Below are 21180 nucleotides of genomic sequence, written 5' to 3'. Positions count from 1 at the left end.
CCTAAAATTGTACACTAATAAAAAAGACTGACCATTTCCTTATTCATTTAACTTTAGGCCATTCAAAAAATTCACCACAGCAATGACGGTTGATACCCGAATGCCAAGTACACATGTTTTCAAAATGCTTCACAATCTACGCTGATAAGAGGCATCCAAGAACTTTTTGAAATGCAGATATCTGTGTACGTAAACACGGTCGATACAGACTTAGACTGTGCCACCTCCTTTGTTACTTGGAAGAAATGGTCATTCTCACTTTGATGTTGTCGAAGCATATTTATTATGGTTTGCTCCCATTGCCCATAAATTGTAGTTGACACGTGTGTCAGCCCCTCAGGGGCCTTTTTCAAAACAAAAACTTATTTGAGGGCAAATTACTTGCTAAATCATACAATCTATCTGTGTAATCCACAAATGACGCAACCAAAATAACACACATAACATGAATACATATATATTGCAGAAAAAGGAGGAAAGGGCGAATCGCACTCCCGCGGGCACAAAAACAAGTGCCAGGTTCAGTAAGCAGTCGGGGGGGGGGGGGGGGGGGGAAACACAACAGACACAGTATAAGAATTACTGATGTCTTTAATGTTTAGTCAAGATTAAAAAAACAAATGCATCGTGCAGAGAACAAATGCACGACACAGGGCAGCACATAGAAGACAAAACAACAGGACGCCTAGGTGGAGCAGCCTGCAAACAACGCGTTTCGCGCTATACTAAGCGCTTGATCACGATATGTTTATATATATATTTCTGAGGCTTGTGGAATCTGCTTAGATCACATGCTGTGCATAGGCCGACATCTAGTGGAAGCTGCGGAGTATTACAGTTTGTTTTTCGAAACTCGAAAATGGGCGTCGACACAGGCGTGCCAGTAATACTATCCCTAGTGTGACGTCCACTGTACCCAAGATCCCTCACGCGTCTAGGATCCTCAGATTGTTTTTTCCCGCCATACTGGTCGGAAGCATCTTGCGGAGTCCCCTGGCCTTAGCCATATTTTTGCTAATAATTGAAATTTATAATTCTTTATTGACATCCTTCCCCACACCAACGTCGACCCTCGACGACGGCTGGAGAAGACATCGACCGTCGGCTGCTGCACGACGGATCTGGGCCTCGGAAGGCCGCTGGCCTCGGCCCGGGCCTAGTAGGCCGCTGGCCTCGGCCCGGGCCTAGTAGGCCGCTGGCCTCGGCCCTGCAAGTAGGGAGAGTGGGGGGTGGTACATACTCTTCACTCTTGTACATACACTTATATATTTCCTACACTTATCAGCCCGCTGCCTCAAGGTGCGTATGGAGGGTACCCCTTTCCAATTCTGCCCCAAGTGCAACCGCAAATACCCTTGGGTCGACAGGCACGCCACGTGCAACCTCTGCTTGCCGAGGGACCACCCCGAAGCGAACTGCAGAGCGTGTAGTAGGTTTAAACCTAAGACACTTAAGGACCGTTCGACAAAGCGTTGGGCCCACCACGCCAGGCAGGCGGCCATGGCAGCGGAGGGCGCCTTCAGCGATGGCAGCGACGCCGTATTTTCGGACGGCGAGGGCATTACGGCGTCGAAAGACAGCCGAGCGCAGGTCCCCGACCATGGAAGGTCGTCCGGCAGGGCGGCTATGGGGAAGACCCCCGGCGACGCAAGCGCTACACACCCTACACACACTAAGCACACTAAGTCCAACCGAACCTCGACGACGTCGACTTCTCGGAAAGAGGCACAGATAGAACGGTCCGACTCGGTGTCCTCTGGGCGCTCTCGATCGAGATCGCCTCATGATGCAAGGCAATTATCCACTCTTGCCAAGAGTGCCTCGCTCCCTAGACTAATGGAAGTTCGATCGTCGGAGGACGAAGACGACTTCCACCCCCAGGCCGCGCTCCAAGAGACGGAGCCCGCAGTTAACACCAGCGAGGCCCCACGCTCGAAAGACACAGATACCTCTCCCGATCCTCGACGCCAGGCGTCGAAAGTCCCCGGGGCCTCCAAGGGACAGGGAAAACATTTTTCCACGCACGGGGAGGGGGGGAAACAGCGGAAAGCACATTCTTCCACTCCTGTAAAACCATCCTTCCCCCCCTAAGCAGACAAAGAAATACAAGTCTACTGAGAGATCAACTTCCAGCAAGGGTACCCTTGATAAGTCCCCTAAATTGCCTACTAAAGTCATCCCCTGCTCCAAAGAATGGTCCAGCGAAGACATAGACAGGGTCATGTCAAGGATGTCTTCCTTGGCTGATTTTTACGACAAGAATCCAGAGCATTTCCTCTCGTATGACCCTCAGGGGGCCACACCCTCAGGTTCCACTGATCCCATCCCCCTAAGTAAAAGGGCCCGGTTCGAAGGACCTGAACCCTTCGAGGTACAGCCTTACTCTACTCCATACTCTACTCCACACCCCAGGTACCAAGGAGAGCCTTTCCCTGAGGAAGACCAGGAGTTTGGAATTATGGAGGAACAAACCGGGACGGAATACTATGCGGATGATGAGGACCAGGGGGAGGGAGAAGATGAGCAGGAAATTTACAGAGTAGATTCCCCGGTAGAGAACGAAGCCCCAGTTACCGACTCGCCAGTCGATAACCAGCCCCTCCTTAATGAGGTTCTCGCTCGCGCGGCAGAACATTTTCACATCGACACCCACGGTGTACAGGAGGAAAGGGACTTCGCAGAAGAGTTGGTGGGAGAGAGGAGGCCGGTCGCTCAGACCATCCCTATCCTTAAATCTATCCAACGAAGAATAGACCCGTCCCTGGTGAACCCAAACCTCACCAGAGCAGTCAACCCCAGGGTCGAAAAACTTTTCCGGGCAGCCCAGTCTGACCCTCTCTAGACATCTTAAACCAGACTCCCTAGTTGTTACCAACACTCGGAAGAGGGCTGGAACACCCTTATCTTCGTCAGAAGCTCCTCCCGACAAGGAGAGCAAGAAACTTTACGGGTTTGGCAGGAAGGTAGCCTCAACGTCCGCCTACCAAGCAAGGATTGCTAACTCCACCACCCTGTTGGCCAGCTACAACTGCCATCAATGGGAAGAGGTCGCGGCACTCATAGCCTCTGCTCCGGAACCGTTAAAGGGCCAATTGGCTCGGATCTCGGCAGAAGGGAGAGCCGTGTCTGGTTGCATATTGAAAGCAACTTTCGACGCCGCGGACAACGCAGGGAGATTGATAGCAGAAGGTACTGTTATCAAGAGACATGCGTGGTTACGGCAGTCGGGGTTCAAAACAGAAACTCAGGCTTCATTAATAGACAAGCCGGTGGAACCCGATCTATTGTTTGGGAAAGCGGTCGAAGACGCACTGAAAAACGCCAAGGACGAATACGAAACACTTAAATCCCTTGGCCAACTAACCAACAAACCCCCTAACCAGAGGGGTAACAGTAATTTTCGTCGCCCACGCGGCCAAAATTCACAAAGAGGCAACTATGCCCAGGGACAGGGTACACAGTGGAACAACAGCCAGCAGTCTACCCAAAGTTACGGCAGGGGTAACAAAAGAGGTTGTGGGAGAGGCAGAGGCAGCCCCAACAAGGGAGGTGGCACGCCTCCACCAAAGCAGTGACGCTCAGTTCAGGGTCCCTTCTTACGCAACCCCAGTAGGGGGACGCATTTCCAACTTCACCCAGGCTTGGGAAGGGATCACCTCAGACAGATGGGTGCTGTCAACAGTGTCCACAGGATATTGTATAGATTTACTGCAGCGTCCCCGGAACCATCCTCCACGACAAAAAGTACACTCCCTAGAACATCAGAAAATCCTTCTCGAGGAGATCGCCATTCTGCTAGAAAAGGACGCGATAGAACTCGTCCCAGGACACCAGGTAAACAAGGGTATCTATTCAACTTACTTCCTTGTGCCAAAGAAAGATTTGACAATGCGCCCAGTATTGGACCTACGGCCTGCCAACAAGTATGTCAAGCCCCAAAAATTCCGTATGACCACGCTACAAGAGGTAATCCCCCTCCTAAAAAAGGGGGATTACATGGCAACCTTGGATATGAAAGATGCTTATTTTCATATTTCCATGCTCCCGGCGCACAGAAAGTACCTGCGCTTCAAGGTGGACAGTCGCCACTACCAATTCAAGGTACTGCCCTTCGGGATAGCTTCAGCACCAAGGGTATTTACCAAGGTACTGGCGGTGGCAGCGGCACACCTACGCAGGGAGGCAATCCCAGTGTACCCTTATCTGGACGACTGGCTCATAAGGGGGGAAACCCCAGGAATTTGCAGGACAAACATTCCAAGGACTATCGACCTCCTCCACGAATTAGGCTTCTCTATCAACGAAAAGAAGTCAAGCCTGGTGCCAAGCACCTCAAAACAGTTCCTAGGAGCAATCCTAGATACTCAGGAAGGGTTGACCTTCCCTTCGGAAGAGAGAATTCGGAATATACTACTGCAAATTCCACATTATCAGTCCGGTCAACAAATAACGGTACGCAAAGCAATGCGGTTACTGGGCATGATGGCGTCATGCATTTACCTGGTCCCCCACGCGCGTCTGCGCATGCGTCCCATGCAGGAATGGTTGGCGAAACAGTGGTCTCAGGCAAGTGGTCAGTGGGACGATCTAGTGGTCGTTTCGCCAACACTTGTACAGAGCCTACACTGGTGGACAAGAGAGAATCTCGCAAGGGGAAAACCCTTTTACGATCCCGAAATACAGACAGTGGTGACTACAGATGCATGCCTGACTGGGTGGGGAGCTCACCATCTCCATCACACAGCTCAGGGTCTCTGGTCTCACTCAGTAGCCAAGAACCACATCAACCTCCTAGAGCTTCTGGCAGTATTCCGAGCGCTTCGAGCGTTCGAGCCCCATCTACTAAACCTGTCGGTGCAGATCCGGACGGACAGCACGACAGCCATGTTCTATCTGAACAAGCAAGGAGGGACTCGTTCGCCAAATCTGTCCAAGCTTGCCCAGAAAATCTGGATATGGGCACTCAGACGGAACATCTTCCTGTCATCGCAACATGTTCCAGGGGAGCTCAATTCCCTAGCGGATGCTCTAAGCAGAGACTCCCTCCCAGAAGAACACGAAACAAACAATGCCCAGGATTTGCATCCAGGTTCCCCCAGCCAGACTCCCAAGGGAACGCCCTGTGGATGAACTGGTCAGGGATGTTTGCGTACGCTTTTCCACCAACTCCTCATCAGGAAGGTGGTGTACAAGATGAACAAGGAATCGATGACGCTCATCCTAGTTGCTCCCATGTGGGCGAGACAACCATGGTTTCCACACCTACGCAGGATGGCGGTGTGCGAGCCCATCAAACTTCCAGCCTGGTACAACCTACTGTCCCAGCAACAAGGTCAAACAGTGCACCAGCAACCCAACTCAATGAACCTGGCAGCATGGCTCCTGAGGTCATAGAGTTTGGACATCTCAATTTACCACATAGGTGTATGGACATCCTAAAAGAATCCAGGAAACCAAACACAAGGCACTGTTACTTTGACAAGTGGAAGAGATTCGTTATTTGGTGCCAGAATAAACAAATCAACCCCGTTGATTGCACTCCTTCCAACGTCGTGACATACATGCTCCACCTGCTCGATGCAGGATTGGTTTTTAACTCTCTGAAAGTACACCTGGCAGCCCTCTCGGCTTACACCACATCCCATAACAAGGTGTCGTGGTAGAAAGTACCAGTAGTTAAAGCCTTCATGGAAGGAGTAAAGAGACTTCATCCTCCTATTTCAAACCCACCGCCAGGATGGGACCTTAATGTGGTGCTAGCTAAGCTCATGGGCCCCCCTTTCGAACCCATGCATAAAAGTAGTCTCAAACACCTGACTTATAAAACGGCCTTCTTAGTAGCCATTACCTCTATAAGAAGGGTCAATGAAATTCAGGCTCTGTCAGTGCAGGATCCGTTCTTTACTATCCACAAAGACAAACTGGTTTTACGCACACACCCTAGGTTCTCACCTAAATTTATATCAAAGTTCCTTGTAAACCAGTCCATCGAGCTTCCGGCTTTCTTCCAGAACCCGCAAAGCTCGGCTGAGGTGAAACTACACACCCTAGATGTGCGTAGGGCGGTCCTCTACTATGTAAATAAAACCAGACCGCTAAGGAAAACAGATCAACTGTTTGTCTCCGTAGCTACAGGCAGAGAGGGAGATTGCGTCTCTAAAGGCGCTATCTCGAAGTGGATTATCAACTGTATACAGCTGTGTTACTCTCTTTCTGAAAGAACTCTGCCTTTTACGCCAAGGGCCCACTCTACTAGAGGCATTGGGGCCACTCTGGCTTTCATTGCAAATGTTCCCCTCGACACCATTTGCAAAGCAGCTACTTGGAGCTCTATTCACACTTTTACTCGGCATTACTGCATTGACACTCATTCCAAGACAGATACACAAGTGGGACAAGTGGTTCTAAGACACCTGTTTGCTCATGACCCTTCTCACATCCCACCTCCTTCTTCTGGTACTGCTCGCTAATCTATGCACAGCATGTGATCTAAGCAGATTCCACAAGCCTCAGAAGGGATACATTACTCACCGTAATCGTATTTCTGATGCTTGTATCTGCTTAGATTCACATGCGACCCACCCTTCCTCCCCTCCGAGAGAAGGCGCATGATTGCTGGTAGTCTTACCTTTCTGTCTATCTGCTTGGATTATCTGTACTCGCGCTACTCCTCATGCTTCCTCATGTCAGAAAAAATACTATCTGAGGATCCTAGACGCGTGAGGGATCTTGGGTACAGTGGACGTCACACTAGGGATAGTATTACTGGCACGCCTGTGTCGACGCCCATTTTCGAAAAACAAACTGTAATACTCCGCAGCTTCCACTAGATGTCGGCCTATGCACAGCATGTGAATCTAAGCAGATACAAGCATCAGAAATACGATTACGGTGAGTAATGTATCCCATATATATATAAATATATATATATATAATTATTTTTTTTTTAAATCATTACTGCAGGCATAGCTCTGGGCAATCATGCAGACTATCGTTTTTTAACCTGCCATCACAGAAAGAACAGCCAATTGGCAAATTCAATATGTTTTGTTCCTACTCTATAGCACGGCAGACTGAAGAACGATGGTCTAACTATAGTTATCTTGACATCTCATTTGATGTCCGATGTGACCTTTAATTTAACAATATATTCACTGAGTCATAAAATCATGCTTACTATAAACTAGAAAGCAGCACCTCGTTGATCACATTGCAAATGCAACTTGTCATCAATCATCAGAGAACTATCAAAATAAGTCACACTCAAGGAGGAAGGAAGCTCTAGTCACTGATGCTTGGTGTCAGAAGAACCTAAGGGGTTCAGGATTGCTGGAAGCTATGGTCCTGCTTGTAGGCTGAAAGTGCCTGGTTAATCATCAACAAAGAAGCATACATCTAGTAGACGTTTAAAGCATAACGGGGTGGGTAAGAATGATTCTGGGGAGGGACAGGGCCATATCAAGGTATATTTGTGGGTTCATGTGCGATTTATGTGCAGCCCTATGCATTACTCGGCTCAGCAGTGTGGGTGAATGTAGGCCCTCTTTCCCCAAAGGTATTGCCTGTCCTGTTTACTCAATATACACGGAATGGATTAGGGATGCCAAACCCCCTGGATGGTGATCTTGTGCAAAATCACGGCATTATGTGCAGTTCATCTGACATCTATGACTAACAGTATTTTATCCACATTCCCCAGCACACAGTGACAGACACACTTAGGATGTATGGCTAGAAACTGGAAATTGTGCAACATTTCTTTTCTATGAGGGAAAAGTGAGGTTCATTGCTGAAGGGGGCGGGGGGAAAATAATCTGAGGCACCCGTGGTGAATACATTATAATGGGTGGACAGAGAAATGCATACAGTGGTGGTATAGCCACCGATTATTTAAGACTCTTTAATCTGCAGCTATATGACCACCCTATCCCTGCTGGATGTCCATCTCGTTTCTTGAATCAAGACAGTCCGCCAGACAGCATGGATGTGAAACACTACATGCCCAATTGCCCATGGCCCGGGAAATGCCATAGCTAAGGTGTTAAGGCAATGAGGTGATAACACAGGAGGAAAGTGACAGCCGTAGGGATCCAGCAACCACAGCTTGAAGTTGTAAGGTGAGCACTCAAAGCACACGTTTAAAACCCCACAACGGATGTAAGGAATATATTGCTGTGTTCTAAAACTGCTGCTGGCACTGACAGTGTCACTGCAAATAATGGGGGCAGCTGCTGTAGAGTAACCCCATTGAGAGTGACTCATGGCCCCCTTCCACCTGAAGGGTTTAAAGACCCTGGTGCCATCTGGCATGCACTGCAGTGCAGACAGGCACAGAACCCGTCTGACCGCCTCAAGGAGGGAGAAGAGACGTGTCATTTGCTAACTAAAATGATGGGATGGAGAGCCACTTGCCCCAGTCACCCCTCTCTCCCGTCATTTTAATTAAAAAATGACTGCTTCCCCCACCACTGGGGGCAATAAAGGCACATGAACATGTAAATTCCTATAGCATCATGTTAAGCCAAAATATCATCATTGTGGCTTTAATTTTTAGATCCCGAATGGAAGTACCAGAATGCAAAATAATGTAGACCTGAAAAATCTATTTAAGCCCAGTGTACGTTTAGTGATTTTAAGACCTGTAATAAAAGAAGTTGTGTAATAAACAAACATAGATATGCAGATTCTTTGCAACAAACCTCCGGCTCATTGGTGCAAGTCTAATATCATATGAGGTAGGTTTTTAATTATATAAACCTTTGACAAACCCACACGTAGCTCGCTCACAAAGAACCTTTGTTGGACAGACTAATTTGGATCAGGCATCAGTGTAAACCTAAATGGAATTGACCCAATCCACTATAAATGCTATATAAACCTACCACGCACGCAATTCGTCTGCAAAGGATTATTATTAGAGAATAGACTCTGAGTCAGACTGAATGGAACTTAAATTGAATCAAACCAATAACCACATCAAATATCTAATGGTCCATCCCATCTATGTTCCCTGCTGTTGTCCAGTTATCTTGCTCTTGAATGATGTCCATCGTATTCATTCTCCCCGCTATAAGTGCCCTTGTTCATCTACTCCCCTCTCCTCCCCACTAAACACAAAACTCTCCCTGTTGCGCAGCAACCTCATGGCTAACAAGTGTCCCAGCTGCGCGAATGGAGAGAGGGCCATCCCCAGCCCCCAAAAAGCGTGTAGCCTGAGATTACAGTGCAGTATGATGTACTTTGTACGAGGCTGTTTAAGAAGGAAAGGACATGAAATGAACAGAAGATGTTGCGTACCCCTTAAACTTTGCTCCCACTGGTAGAGCCTACTAGCGGTTGGCAATGGGCCCAATCACGGAGTGCGGTTGGGGAAGCAGGCCGGTGGATTGAAGGGACTGGGAAGGAGCTGGGGGTTGGGGTGGGAGTGAAGTCTGCAAGTGCTAAAAGCACTTTTTGCAACAAAAAATGCATAGATTTTGTAGCAAAACGGACCGGTCGGGCTGGGGCGTATGGGCAGTGATGCACCAAACTTGCCTTCAAGCCACGATGTTAAATCATGGAGGTTGGTAAGCCTGTAAGGGTCTTGGACCCTCGCAGAGGTTAACATAGGGCAATGGGGCCCAATCACGGAGCAGGGTTGGGGAAGGAGGCGGGCGGATTTCAGGGACTGGGAAGGAGCTGCGGGTTAGGGTCTGAGGGGAGTCTGAGAGCGATAGAAGCGCTTTTGCAACCCCCCCCCCCACCCCTCCCCCATTTATACGTTTAGCCAAACTGACTTGTCTGGCATATGGACAGTGCTGCACCGTACATACCTTACTGACTGCAACTTTATTTTTTTGCATCTCAAGATGGTCTTTAAATGGGTGCTTTGTGTTGCTCACTTGAACTATCGCAGATTTGCAAGGTTCTTTGCAAGCTCTTTCAGTTGGAAAGTGGAAAGTTTCTGGAAACATTCATGCATATGAAAGGCTGTGACTGCCACTGATGAGAAATGTATTTGCAATTGAAACTTGAGCACCTTAACGACCTGCAGCATAGCCACAAATGCTCTGTATATGTCTATGCCAGGCTGTGACTTGGAAAACTGGCAGTGCAATCGCAAAAGTAAAATACTCCCAATGTGCTTGATTCTATATTTGGCACCGGAGAAGGAGGAAGCATCAAGAACCCCTTTCTTGAGTCTTTTTACTACAGCACGGGCGTACCATAAATCGCACTTTTGCGTCAGTTGGGGACAAAATAAATACCTTTTCTTTTTGTGCTGTGGGCACCAACACCCTCCTGTCGCAGTGCAGGACTTGGCTGTGATTGTTTAATTCAATTAGGGGTTTTATGGAGCCCGAAAGGAGCGCTGCTCCGCTTCCACTGTCTGACTTACTCAGTCACATGTGCGTTGGGAATGTTCCAAGCAGACTGGGGCCGGGCGAACTCCACCTCCAGTCCCAGGCACACTGAACAGAGGCCAGCCAGCCCAGCGCCTCACAGCCCTGCTTGCATTCATTGTAAAGTGCACTACAAAAACTTCATTTATATTGGTATACCATTACAAACAAGGTAACGGTTATTTAATGATAATGAAATAGTTCAGTGTTTATACTGGCATACCGTTACAACCCTATTGCTAAATCTACATTCTGCCACTGTCTCCTGCACCAGATTACGTCTGAATCGAATCTCACCCGCATGGTTCACGTTCCATCGAAACCGAAGAAAATCCCTCCCAATCCTGAAGGAACGTTGGACAATTGTTTCTGGGTCAATTTCCGCTCAGGTAGAACATTGAATCTGCCTTTCTTTCTGTCAGGAGCAGGCTTGAGAAATTCCAGAGAAGCTGACAATGGCCCCACAGACCCGCATGGATGTCCAGTGTGTTAACAGACTTGTTCTAAGTGTTACACTCTCAACACTGCTGGAAGGGAAAGGGGAATTGGACAAAATAACAAACTCAGACACTCCTCAAGGGATGAGATATCTGCAAATACAAAGAGAAGAATACACCATTATTTTATTAATCCTGGGGAAAAACTACTTTCAATTGTTTCAAAAACATGGAACTGCCTTTACCTGAATTGCTTTTGCAGAGAGCTGAGAGTTATATTAATAGTACTCCCTCGTTTCTTCTTGATAGTGTTCCTATTAATTAGTGTCTTCTAATAATTTTAATATTTCTTAGTTCTACTACCTGAAATCTTAGTAGATGTTCTGTGGTTTCTTTTCTTTTTAAAACCGTTCACCTTATCTACTAACGCTATTCCTAAACTAACTCAATTTATGTACTCTATTCTTATTGATAACGTATTATGCACATGCTCTCTGCTTAATTCATCGTTCCTTTGTATTTGCTAAACAGCTTGCTGACGTCTGATATTCTTGAAAAGAATAGTCTTTTAAAAATCCACTGAGACACTACTCTCTAATGAACTGTATCACTACTTCTGATAGTGAGTTTTCATATCGCCACGTGTTGATGCTGCTCCCTGAAAGCATGCTGATAAAGAAGAGTTCTTGACTGCTTGCAACCATTAGGGCCGCAACGTAAAGGTTATGTTCCTCCTGACGCACATATGCAATTAGACTGACTGCGCACTTGGTTGTCGTACTGCTTGGGTCTCTTAATGAAAATGCAAGCGTTCATCTGACATGCATGCGCATACGTAGCTCCTTGTATTTAGCACTTTCCGCAGTCAAATCGCTTTCGATACATGGAACGCAAGCAGTACAACAATATTCTTCCAACAATTGCAATGGTCTTTAACCATTGTTCTATCTCTTCAGTTAGACTTTTCTATCTATCCTTCCTCAAAATAGTGCAGCTCTCCCACCAGTCAATCTGGAACCTGTCCCAAAATGTCAGTTTCTTCTACCCAAGCAATAACGTTGCAAAACAAAATTCTGACCTCAAATATTTTGAAGCTACAGACTGTAGGTTCATTTTCTGAAGATTCATAAACATAACTTGTCCCTTGGACAGCAATTGATGAAAGGCAGTTTAGAATCTCTTAGGCATTCCAAGGCACCTGCTCATAGTCCTTGAAACCTATCCGCTCTCTCCCTCCATCTTTAATTGGGAGCTACTCTGGGCCCCTGGAGAAAATCTAGTCAAGGGAAATATCATATGGCTTCTATTCTTCACGCACACAATTTCACACTAGTCCCAACTTCCATACTTTATTTTCATTTTGCACATCCTGTTAACAGACTAATTATATTGTGAAAATGTGATAAAGGGTGAACCTGACAATGAGCAAGAGAGCTCACCCCCTCAAATTCCCACCCCCCCTAATTAACAAAGCAAAATCATCACTTGCAGCAGGCCCTAATAGTTTACCTAAGTCCACCCTAAAGGGGAGCCAGAGTTGTGAGCTGGTATTCTATTCATGCTTTTCAAAAATATTATATTTACTCGTGACATACCCAAGTCCTAGAAAATGTCTTACCCGCGCGCTATATTTAAGAAGGGCGATAGATTGGACACATCAAACTATCGCCCTATCGTGTTATTGGAAATTGGACGCAAGTTTTGTCCCCCCATTTAAAAACAAAAAAGGATCACTTGGGCCATTGAAACTGGTAATGTTGACAAATGCCAATCTGGTCTTCGAAAAGGTTTTGGGGACATAGTTTAATGTTTTTTTACGTACATTTTATTCAAATGACTTGATGGAAAAGAAGTGCCTTGTATGCAGCATTTATTGACCTGACTGCAGCGTTTGACAGTCATTTGCGATTGGCTTTGAAGAAAGCTCTCCGACTAGTCTTTTCAATACCTTTATTAGAATGATAATATCCTTTTCCATTCAGATACCAAAATCTGAGTGAAACTAGCCTCACTTGTAACATTTAGGGGTCTGCGTCCAGGCAGTTTCCCTGCTCTGGCCCTTTTCAACGTGTGTGTATATATCTGATTTGGTTGAATCTCTTAGTAAGGCCCATGCCTTTCTGCTACGCCTGTGCATGGCTGCTCTTAACTATGCTGACGATTTGGTAATTTTGGACCAAACTGCAATTGGTCTGCAACGTTGCCTAGTTAAACTAACCAAATATGACCGAGAACAATTAAGAAATTACATCAGAAAATCAAAGGGGATGCGTTTATCTAATACTAAGAAAAAAAACACATTAATGTGGAAACTAAAAGGTGAACCAATGGGGGTGGTGAAACTGTTTATATATCGCAGATACAAGAATCCCCATATCCATTTGGCTGCATATGAGATGCACAATGTTTATTGCCCAGCTTAACAAAATAGAAATGAGACCTGGCTGCAAATCATCACTTAATAAAGGATAAGGTTGTACCAAGGTTGTACAATGTTTACTTTACGTTTTAGAGATTGTATATACTTTTGATGAACATGCGTGTGGTATAAGCTGTAAGCCCACATTTGGAGGACGACGTTGGTCCTGCCCCATTGTTTGCCGATTGTTTTAAATTGAGATGGGATTATTTTGTCAATTTTGATCAAATGGACATCTTAATTTTATAAGAAACTTATCCATCCGGCTGTTACTTCCTTTTTTGTAGATATGAACCATCTTCTGATTGCTGATAATTGCATAGAATTCAACAATTGGGCAGGTGCCGGGGATCAGGGGGAGACTGTGAAAGGCTTTTAAACAGCATATATCTGCCTAAAATAACACTTCTCGAGCATCCACTGGCAATAAAGAGGGTCATATGTCATGTGTTAAGTGTGTATTTGATAAAATACGTTTCTTCTCTGCTTAGTTTCTGTCCTTTTACTCTTTATTTGTTGATATGCTGAATTTTGGAACAGGTTGCTTTTTGAACTGTTTATACTGTCTAACGTATTGTAAGGTTTGCTTTAGAAACCAAATCCCAATAAAACAAGCTGATTAACTCTTGGCCTGTACAAGAATTCTGTGCTATGTGGAGGAATGTGTGGACAAGTGACTTTTTATGCCTGGCTAGAAACATTTAATTTTAAATGTGTACCCCTGATGAAAGTGCATTTGTAAATGTGTTCTCTTTTTCAGGGTTTGAGAAGTATTTTAAGAAAAAGTCGGAGAACTCTGATTTGCCAGGTGCTTCTCCCTTACCAAAAGGTAATAATTGTATAGTGCGCTTATCAAAATTACTCTAGTCATGCAGTCATTAGTTTCATTTTGTTAAAGGAACATTGCGACCCAAGGTTTTCCAGTGGCAGGCTGTACAACGTTTTAGATGCCACCCGTTCTGGTAGTGTATTGAACCACCAGACTGTTGTCCTACTGCCTCTGTTCAGAACTGCATCACCTCTACAAACACGTTACCAATTGCCTTACTCCTTTTCCTACTTTACCCACTTAGAATTGCAGTACAGAGTCTTGTAACACTTGTCTCTATTTACTAGCCCTTTGACAGTCTTTCCAAATGACCATTAGTATGAATGATACCTTCATTAAAAAGACCATTGCAAAGGCAATGCCGATCCACAGAATGTTATATTACTAAAGGTAAAGGAAACCTGAAAGCAATTGCCCTTCCTGCTTCTAAACCGCCATGCCATCCCTCAGGCTGGAAAAGGAAAAATGTTAGACCTTTTTCTTGCTGGATGGGATTATGACCTAGGACTGCGACTAGAAAGCTTGCATCTGCCTCTGGGGTGGGTAGTATTTAAGTGTGTTCTAAAGACGTTCTGTTAGGGATTAGTCTGCTAGGTGTTACACATCATGGTTTTAAAGGATGCTAAGATACCCACAATGTAGGAAAAGCCGTAGCAATCGGCTCAGTGTTGGACATTCTAAATTTAGTGTTTGTCATCAGTGTAATATATTAACTCCAGTGATTGTGAACTGGATATTTTTGCAAACAAACTAATGTATGAGGGCGGCGCTAGCTGAGATCAGAGGTGGACTCGGGCCACAGCTTCTTTCCAGGTACTCTTGTGGCACATAGCAACAGCATAAAATGAAAATGAAATGCAAAACCGACGTATGCAGGCTCTTTCAAAAGTGGGTTCTCTTTGGGTCAATTTTCTGAATGTCCCTGCCTTTGCTTCATACACTCATCGCCCCACCCAGACTGTGTTCCCAAAGGCAAGTCTTGAAAAGTACTACTAGCCTAACCAAGTTTTCACGTGGCTTGCATAAATGGCTACACATGCTCTTTCAGCATGATATGGTAGCACATGCCCTTATCTGAGGTCCGGGTGACCGGTGATGCAATCCAGACAAGCTGAATGTTGCCTTGCTCAAGATACCTTTCAGGCAGTCGCCACTGCATAGCCTGTGTCCTCCATAGCTCTGCCGAGCTGCACCTGAAGAAAAGGAAGGATTCCCTGCTCAGTTGTTGCTGCGTCCGCTTGTGCCGTGATCCTCGATAATCCACAACTGGCACAGGCAAATGACGGCCTTAAGTGCACAGCTTCAAGGATGCGCACACATGCCCTCGCCTTCCCCAGAGCCTTCTGGGAAGTGTGGTCCGCGACCCCAGATTGCTGCAGCCCTGCTGCTGAATGGGTGGGAACTGCAGGTTTTCCACTGTGGTCTTCCTGAGTGAGGGTGGGTGATACTATCGTACCTATCCTCCCACTTCCTACTTTTGCAACTGACAAAATCACTTTCCTTCTTATCTACAAACCCCTCCAAGCCCAACACCTCCTTCATCGAAGACTTAATGGACTTGGTCACCACCATGTCTCTCGCGTATGCCACCATTATCCTCCTCAGCAACTTCAACATCCCTTACAACAGCAACCAAATCAACGAAGAAACATCTCCATTGCCTACTCAACACACTGAACCTCACACAGCACACAAAAGAACCCATTTATAGGAAAGTTTAATATCCTCAACCTCCTCATCACCACACTACCCACCCTTCATCACAGCTTTCCTATGCCACTCGACTGGTAGGACAAACTAGCATTCCCCTTTGAGATTAGTCACACCACACCTCTCGAGCAGACCCATTGGAAACCAATCCATCAAGCCTTCAGATCCTTCAAGAACTTCCCAGTGGAGGCTCTCGTAGAAGACCTCGCCAAACTCCACCTCACATTGGCTGATGTACCTCAGACGTACCAGGACTGCAACTCGCTTCGTCAAGAACTCAACACCACCCTCACAAATATCAACCACCATGCCCCAGTGAAACGGCACACACTCGAGCCAAAACCTTCAGCACCCTGGTGCACTAAAGAACTCGACGCAACAGTGTGACCAAAAACTGTGACCCATATCCTGTAAACTGACCTGCCACTTGATGTAACTAATGTAAATATGCAATGACTGTAACCACTGCAACCACCACTCTTATGTAACCAGCGCCCAGATGCCTCCGGGCTTGGCGTACTTAACAAGTGTCAAAATAAAATAAACATCAACAAACAAACCATCAGAAAACAAGAAAAGAATTTGCAAAAATCCTGCCGCGCATCCAACCTCGCCAAGGAACTCTCTGATACACGCATGCGACTGATCAACACTTCCAAGACTAACTACTACCAAAACACCAAAGCCATTCCCAACAATGAAAGCAGAGCCCTCTTCAAAGCCATCAAGCACTTCATCCTCTCCCCGACTGACCCGTAGCACACCATCGAAAAATCCATTGCTCATCTTTCTTCATCAAGATCAACATGATCCACCAACACATAGATACCAACACCACAACTGTCAGTACACTACAAACCCCATCTAGCAAAACCACAACTACCTGGGCATCTTCCATGGAAGACCTCACTGCCACCTTAGCATCTCTCAAGGCCACATCATATGCAGATAACATCCTCCCTGCCTCCTTACTAAAGACCCTTCCGACTGAAGCACTCCTCCCTTAACTGACCATCATCAACAGCTCCCTAACTCAAGGCACCTTCCCCCTCAAGACCGGACACATTTTCCTGCTTCTAAAGAAACCAACCAACACTGGACCTGGACGATCTCAGCAACTACCGCCCCATTACCCATCTTCCCTCTCTAGGCAAGATCCTTGAGCAAGCAGTAGCCACTCCTCCAACGTATCAAAGCCAATAACCTCTTTCAGTCCTATCAATTTGGCTTCAGATCCGTATGCAGCACAGAAACGGCTACCATCAAAGTGATCAACGCTAATATCCTTGATGATGGCCATCCTTGCATCCTAGTTCTTCTTTATCTCTGAGCAGCATTGGACACAGTAGGCCACCAGACGCTCAACAGCAATCTACATTGCCGCATGGGGATGAGCGAGATCGTTCTCGGCTGGTTCCAATCCTACCTTGCAAACTGCCAACAGCTCATACGAATGTATTCTTCCAGATTACCACCTCTACCTATTATCCCGTGATCTTCAATCTTTACATGGAACCGCTCAGAACCCTCCTCTATCCACACAATTCCACATTCACCAATACGCAGATGACCTGCAGATCTACTGGCAGGGTGGATTTCCAAGGCAGCCCACATAGGCTGGCTCCTTGTGGAAACCCATAACTTATCTCCCCTCCTCTTTAATCTATATATGCAGTGTTTATGTGAACTACTGGAAAGCGTTGGCGTGTTTTTTACAAAGTACGTCGACGATACCCAGCTGGTGATAGAGTTGGAGGGTGACCACCTTATAAACAGTGCTAAAATTTCAACATTATATAATAGAAAAGTGGATGGAGGGCAACTGGATGTGCCTAAACAGTAAAAAGACGGAGATGATGATCTTTGGCACCCGTCAAGCGAGAGCTAAGCTAGGGTCAGATTATGAGTCTTTCTGTATTAAAGACTCATGCATACAAGTGTCAGAGCAGGTCAAAACACGAAGGATGATAATGGAGGCATCTTTGGGTGTAGAGGGACAGGTGATTTATTTGCCCGTATCTGAGCAACAAGAATACTGCCACCATTGCTAGGGCTACCATTCTGTCCCGCCTGGACTATGGCGATTCCCTTATGTTAGGTGCTACCAAGAAATGTAAAGAGATGCAAGATCATGGAAAACAATGATGTACGCATTATTAAAGGTATTAAGAAAAGAGACCATGTTTCAGAGGGAAGGAAAGCACTGCACTGGGTCAAGATCGAAGATGGGATCCACTTTAAATCCCTGACATTGGTACACAGGTGCTTGTATGGCACTGCACCGTCATATCTTAAGGAAAAGATCCTGCGATACACCCCGGATCGTCCACTGAGGTCAGAGGCACAAGGTAGGATTTCAGTGCCCACTTGCAGTCGAGTTACTGGATCTGGTAGAGCTTTTCCTGTGCTGTTGGCTAAGCATTGGAACACGCTGCCCTTAACTCTCCGACTAGAACCCAGCTACCGGGCTTTCAGAAGCTTCTTAAAACCCACCTGTTTAAATAATGAATTCCAGACTTCCGGATTGCCTGTTAATTTCAGTCAGATTGTCTTAGTCTTGTCTGTTTTACATGTTTTATGTATGCGCCCCGATGCCTGCGGGCTTTCGGCGCTTTACAAGCATGCAAAATAAATAAATACAAGGCTGTCATCTTGAAGTCCTCAAGCTACCTCACTGAGAAACTCTGCATCTCTGGATGCCTGTGATCAACCAGAAGTAAGGAAATGTGCAGATTTGAATTACGACCATGCAGAAAGGAAAGAACCAGAAAACGGGCCTTCTCAATCTATTCTTCAAGAATCTGGAACATCCTCCCTGTCAACATCAGACTCTCCCCATCACTTCTACAGTTCAGGAAGGAGCTCTAGACCTTCCTCTTCAAGGAATGGTTCCTCCTTAACACCTTGGTCCACATACCCTGCACTCCTCAGCCTACCTGAGACTCTGTGATCTGTTACTCTCTGCTCCCCCCACCCCCCAGAACACCCTCCATGCTGCCACCTGCCCACCCTCCCTTGTTAGCTCCCCGCTCATTTTTTCTCTGCTTCCCTCACTATGTTCTTCCGTTCCCAAAACTAGATGTTATGTTAAACTATTTGTAACATGCACCTGGTACCCGTAAGCTGATGGGTGCGAACTCACAAACAAAAAACAGAACAGGGAAACAGTCACGGCTAGGCTGTAAGAGCAACTGGACCAAATATTTTAAACAAAGAGCGACGTCTTCAACAATTTCTTAAAATGTTCTGTTGAAGCCATTGTTCGAAGGGTGGGCGACAAAGCATTCCATGCGATGGGAGCCGCTACTTCAAACAAGCCCATTCTTGCTGTATTAGAATTACTCCGAGGAACTCTAAGGGTGTTAGTGTGGTCCGATCTTAAAGTCCTCACATTGTATCTGAAGGAGGTCATTGTTCTAAAAGACAAAGGCTTGACCCATAATGCATTTGTGTGTGATAAGAAGAAGCCTAAACGGGACTCTTGCTGCAATGAGAAGCCAATGAAGGCTCCTATGAGCCTCAGAGACATGGTCCCTTTTACCTAAGCCCTTCACCACTCTTACCGCCCCATTCTGAATCACTTGGAGACGTTGGATCTCTGCTTTCGGGATACCTACCAGGAAGTTGCAGCCATAGTCCATTTTTTTTAGCCAATAATGGCTCTGGCCAGGGTTTCTGCATTTTTCTCCGAGATCAGCGGTCGAAGGTGGCGAAAGAGTTTAATAAAATAAGACGAAGACGAAGATGAAACAAGATTGTTCACTTGGGCCTTCATATTCATGTTTATCCAGATACACGCCCAAGGTCTTAACTTTGGGTAGGATCTCGATAACACAATTATCCAGGGTGAAGCACTTAAAGTTAGCCCCCAATTTACCAGGGGAGCCTACCAGCATAAGCTCCGTTTTAGCGCTATTCAGAGCAAGCCCATTGGAGACCAACCAATCCTGAATTTTAAGGTATATTTTATTGATATGGGCTTCATCTTCTTGATAGGAGCCCGAGATGGGTAGGGGGCATTGTGTGTCATCTGCGTAATTCACAAATATGATCCCCTCCTCTTCAAACATCTGGAAGAAGGGGATCATGAACATTTTATAAAAACATGGTGACACACAAGCGCCTTGGGGAACTCCATACAATAGGAGCATAGGATCGGCTTCTGCTGATTCGCTAGCCACTCTAATCTGTCGATCATTCAGAAATGATGAGATCCATTGGATGGCCGCTTTGGAAAATTAAGCATTCTCTCTTAACCTGGTGGACAGGATGGAATGGACCACCAGGTCAAAAGCCGCAGAGAGATCTAAAATCATCAAGAGGGAAATCTTGCCCTTATCCATTACTTGAGTGAGATGAGACTTAAGGGCAAGAAGAGCCGTCTCAGTGCCATGGTTAGCCCGGAAGCCGGATTGATATTTATGCAAGATTTCATTTTGTTCTAAAAATTCAGAGATTTGATTGTAAGCGACACGATCCAGAATCTTCAAGAGGAACGCAGTATTCGTGATCGGTCTGTAATTGGAAGAAGTTAAAGGGCACATATTCGGCTTTTTCAAAAGCGGCGTAATCCACGCATTTTTTAGATGATCAGGCACCAAATTGCAAGGGTCTCCTTTACAACTTGTGCTTTAAGTTGTCTGATAGTCTTTGCTAGTTCCACCTCAGAAATTGGACTAAAGTTAAATATGGCTGTGTCTTTATCTTTCGCCGTCACCATGCATTTTTTTCTGGCTGACCCAATATATTCAAGGCCAATTTTTTTTATCTCAATAGATTCTTACATTTTTTCTAATTTAAGGGATATGGCTGATTGAATTTCAGTACACCATTCTTTATTTTTATCAATCAGGGCTTGAGTAGGTCCTGGCGTATGTGATTGTTCTTTCAACACTTTTAAGAGTCCTTACAATTAGATTTCGCATTGGGAATTAAGTGCCTCTTTTTTTGCTATTATCACCACTTTTTTAAACGTGGCAGCAGAGGTTTTATATGCTTCTAAATAAGAGGGTAATGTATCCAATCACCATAGATGGTAAAGTTTGTTTTTCTTGGATTTCATATCTGACAATTAATTTGAAAACCAATTATTTTTGTGCTCTATAGTTTTCAGTTTGGTTTTGGATGGGGCCAGCCTTTCTGTAACAGTCTGCATAGACTTTATCATTCTGGCTAACATGTCTGTAGAGTTGGTGAGAGATCCTATCTCTGAAAGTGCTTGTGCCCAGGGACCTAAAGTATCTGTGTTCAGGTGTTTACGATTTCTACTAGTTAAATATTGTTTAGGATGAGAGAGTTTTTTATTAAAGGATCCTAATTGGGAGTGAAAACGAATGCTAAAATGATCGGACCATGGACACGGCTGCACATCCATCTCACTCAACTGTACATTGAGGGAGACAA

The 21180-nt window shown here is 45.7% G+C and overlaps 1 protein-coding gene across 1 annotated transcript in view; it reads left to right on the top strand.

Annotated features, from left to right (window-relative positions):
- LOC138525055 (mitochondrial inner membrane m-AAA protease component AFG3L1-like) overlaps positions 1-21180 on the top strand; it is a 587730-nt gene that overhangs the window by 102823 nt on the left and 463727 nt on the right. The window contains exon 3 of the mRNA XM_069635555.1: positions 13999-14067. Within this exon, the coding sequence (XP_069491656.1) occupies positions 13999-14067 (69 nt within the window). The remainder of the gene's footprint in view (positions 1-13998; positions 14068-21180) is intronic.

Source organism: Ambystoma mexicanum, chromosome 1q (assembly GCF_040938575.1).
Source record: "Ambystoma mexicanum isolate Mex_15411 chromosome 1q, UKY_AmexF1_1, whole genome shotgun sequence".
In the NCBI taxonomy this organism is placed as follows: Eukaryota; Metazoa; Chordata; class Amphibia; order Caudata; family Ambystomatidae; genus Ambystoma; species Ambystoma mexicanum.
This window is presented reverse-complemented; position numbering and strand designations above follow the sequence as displayed.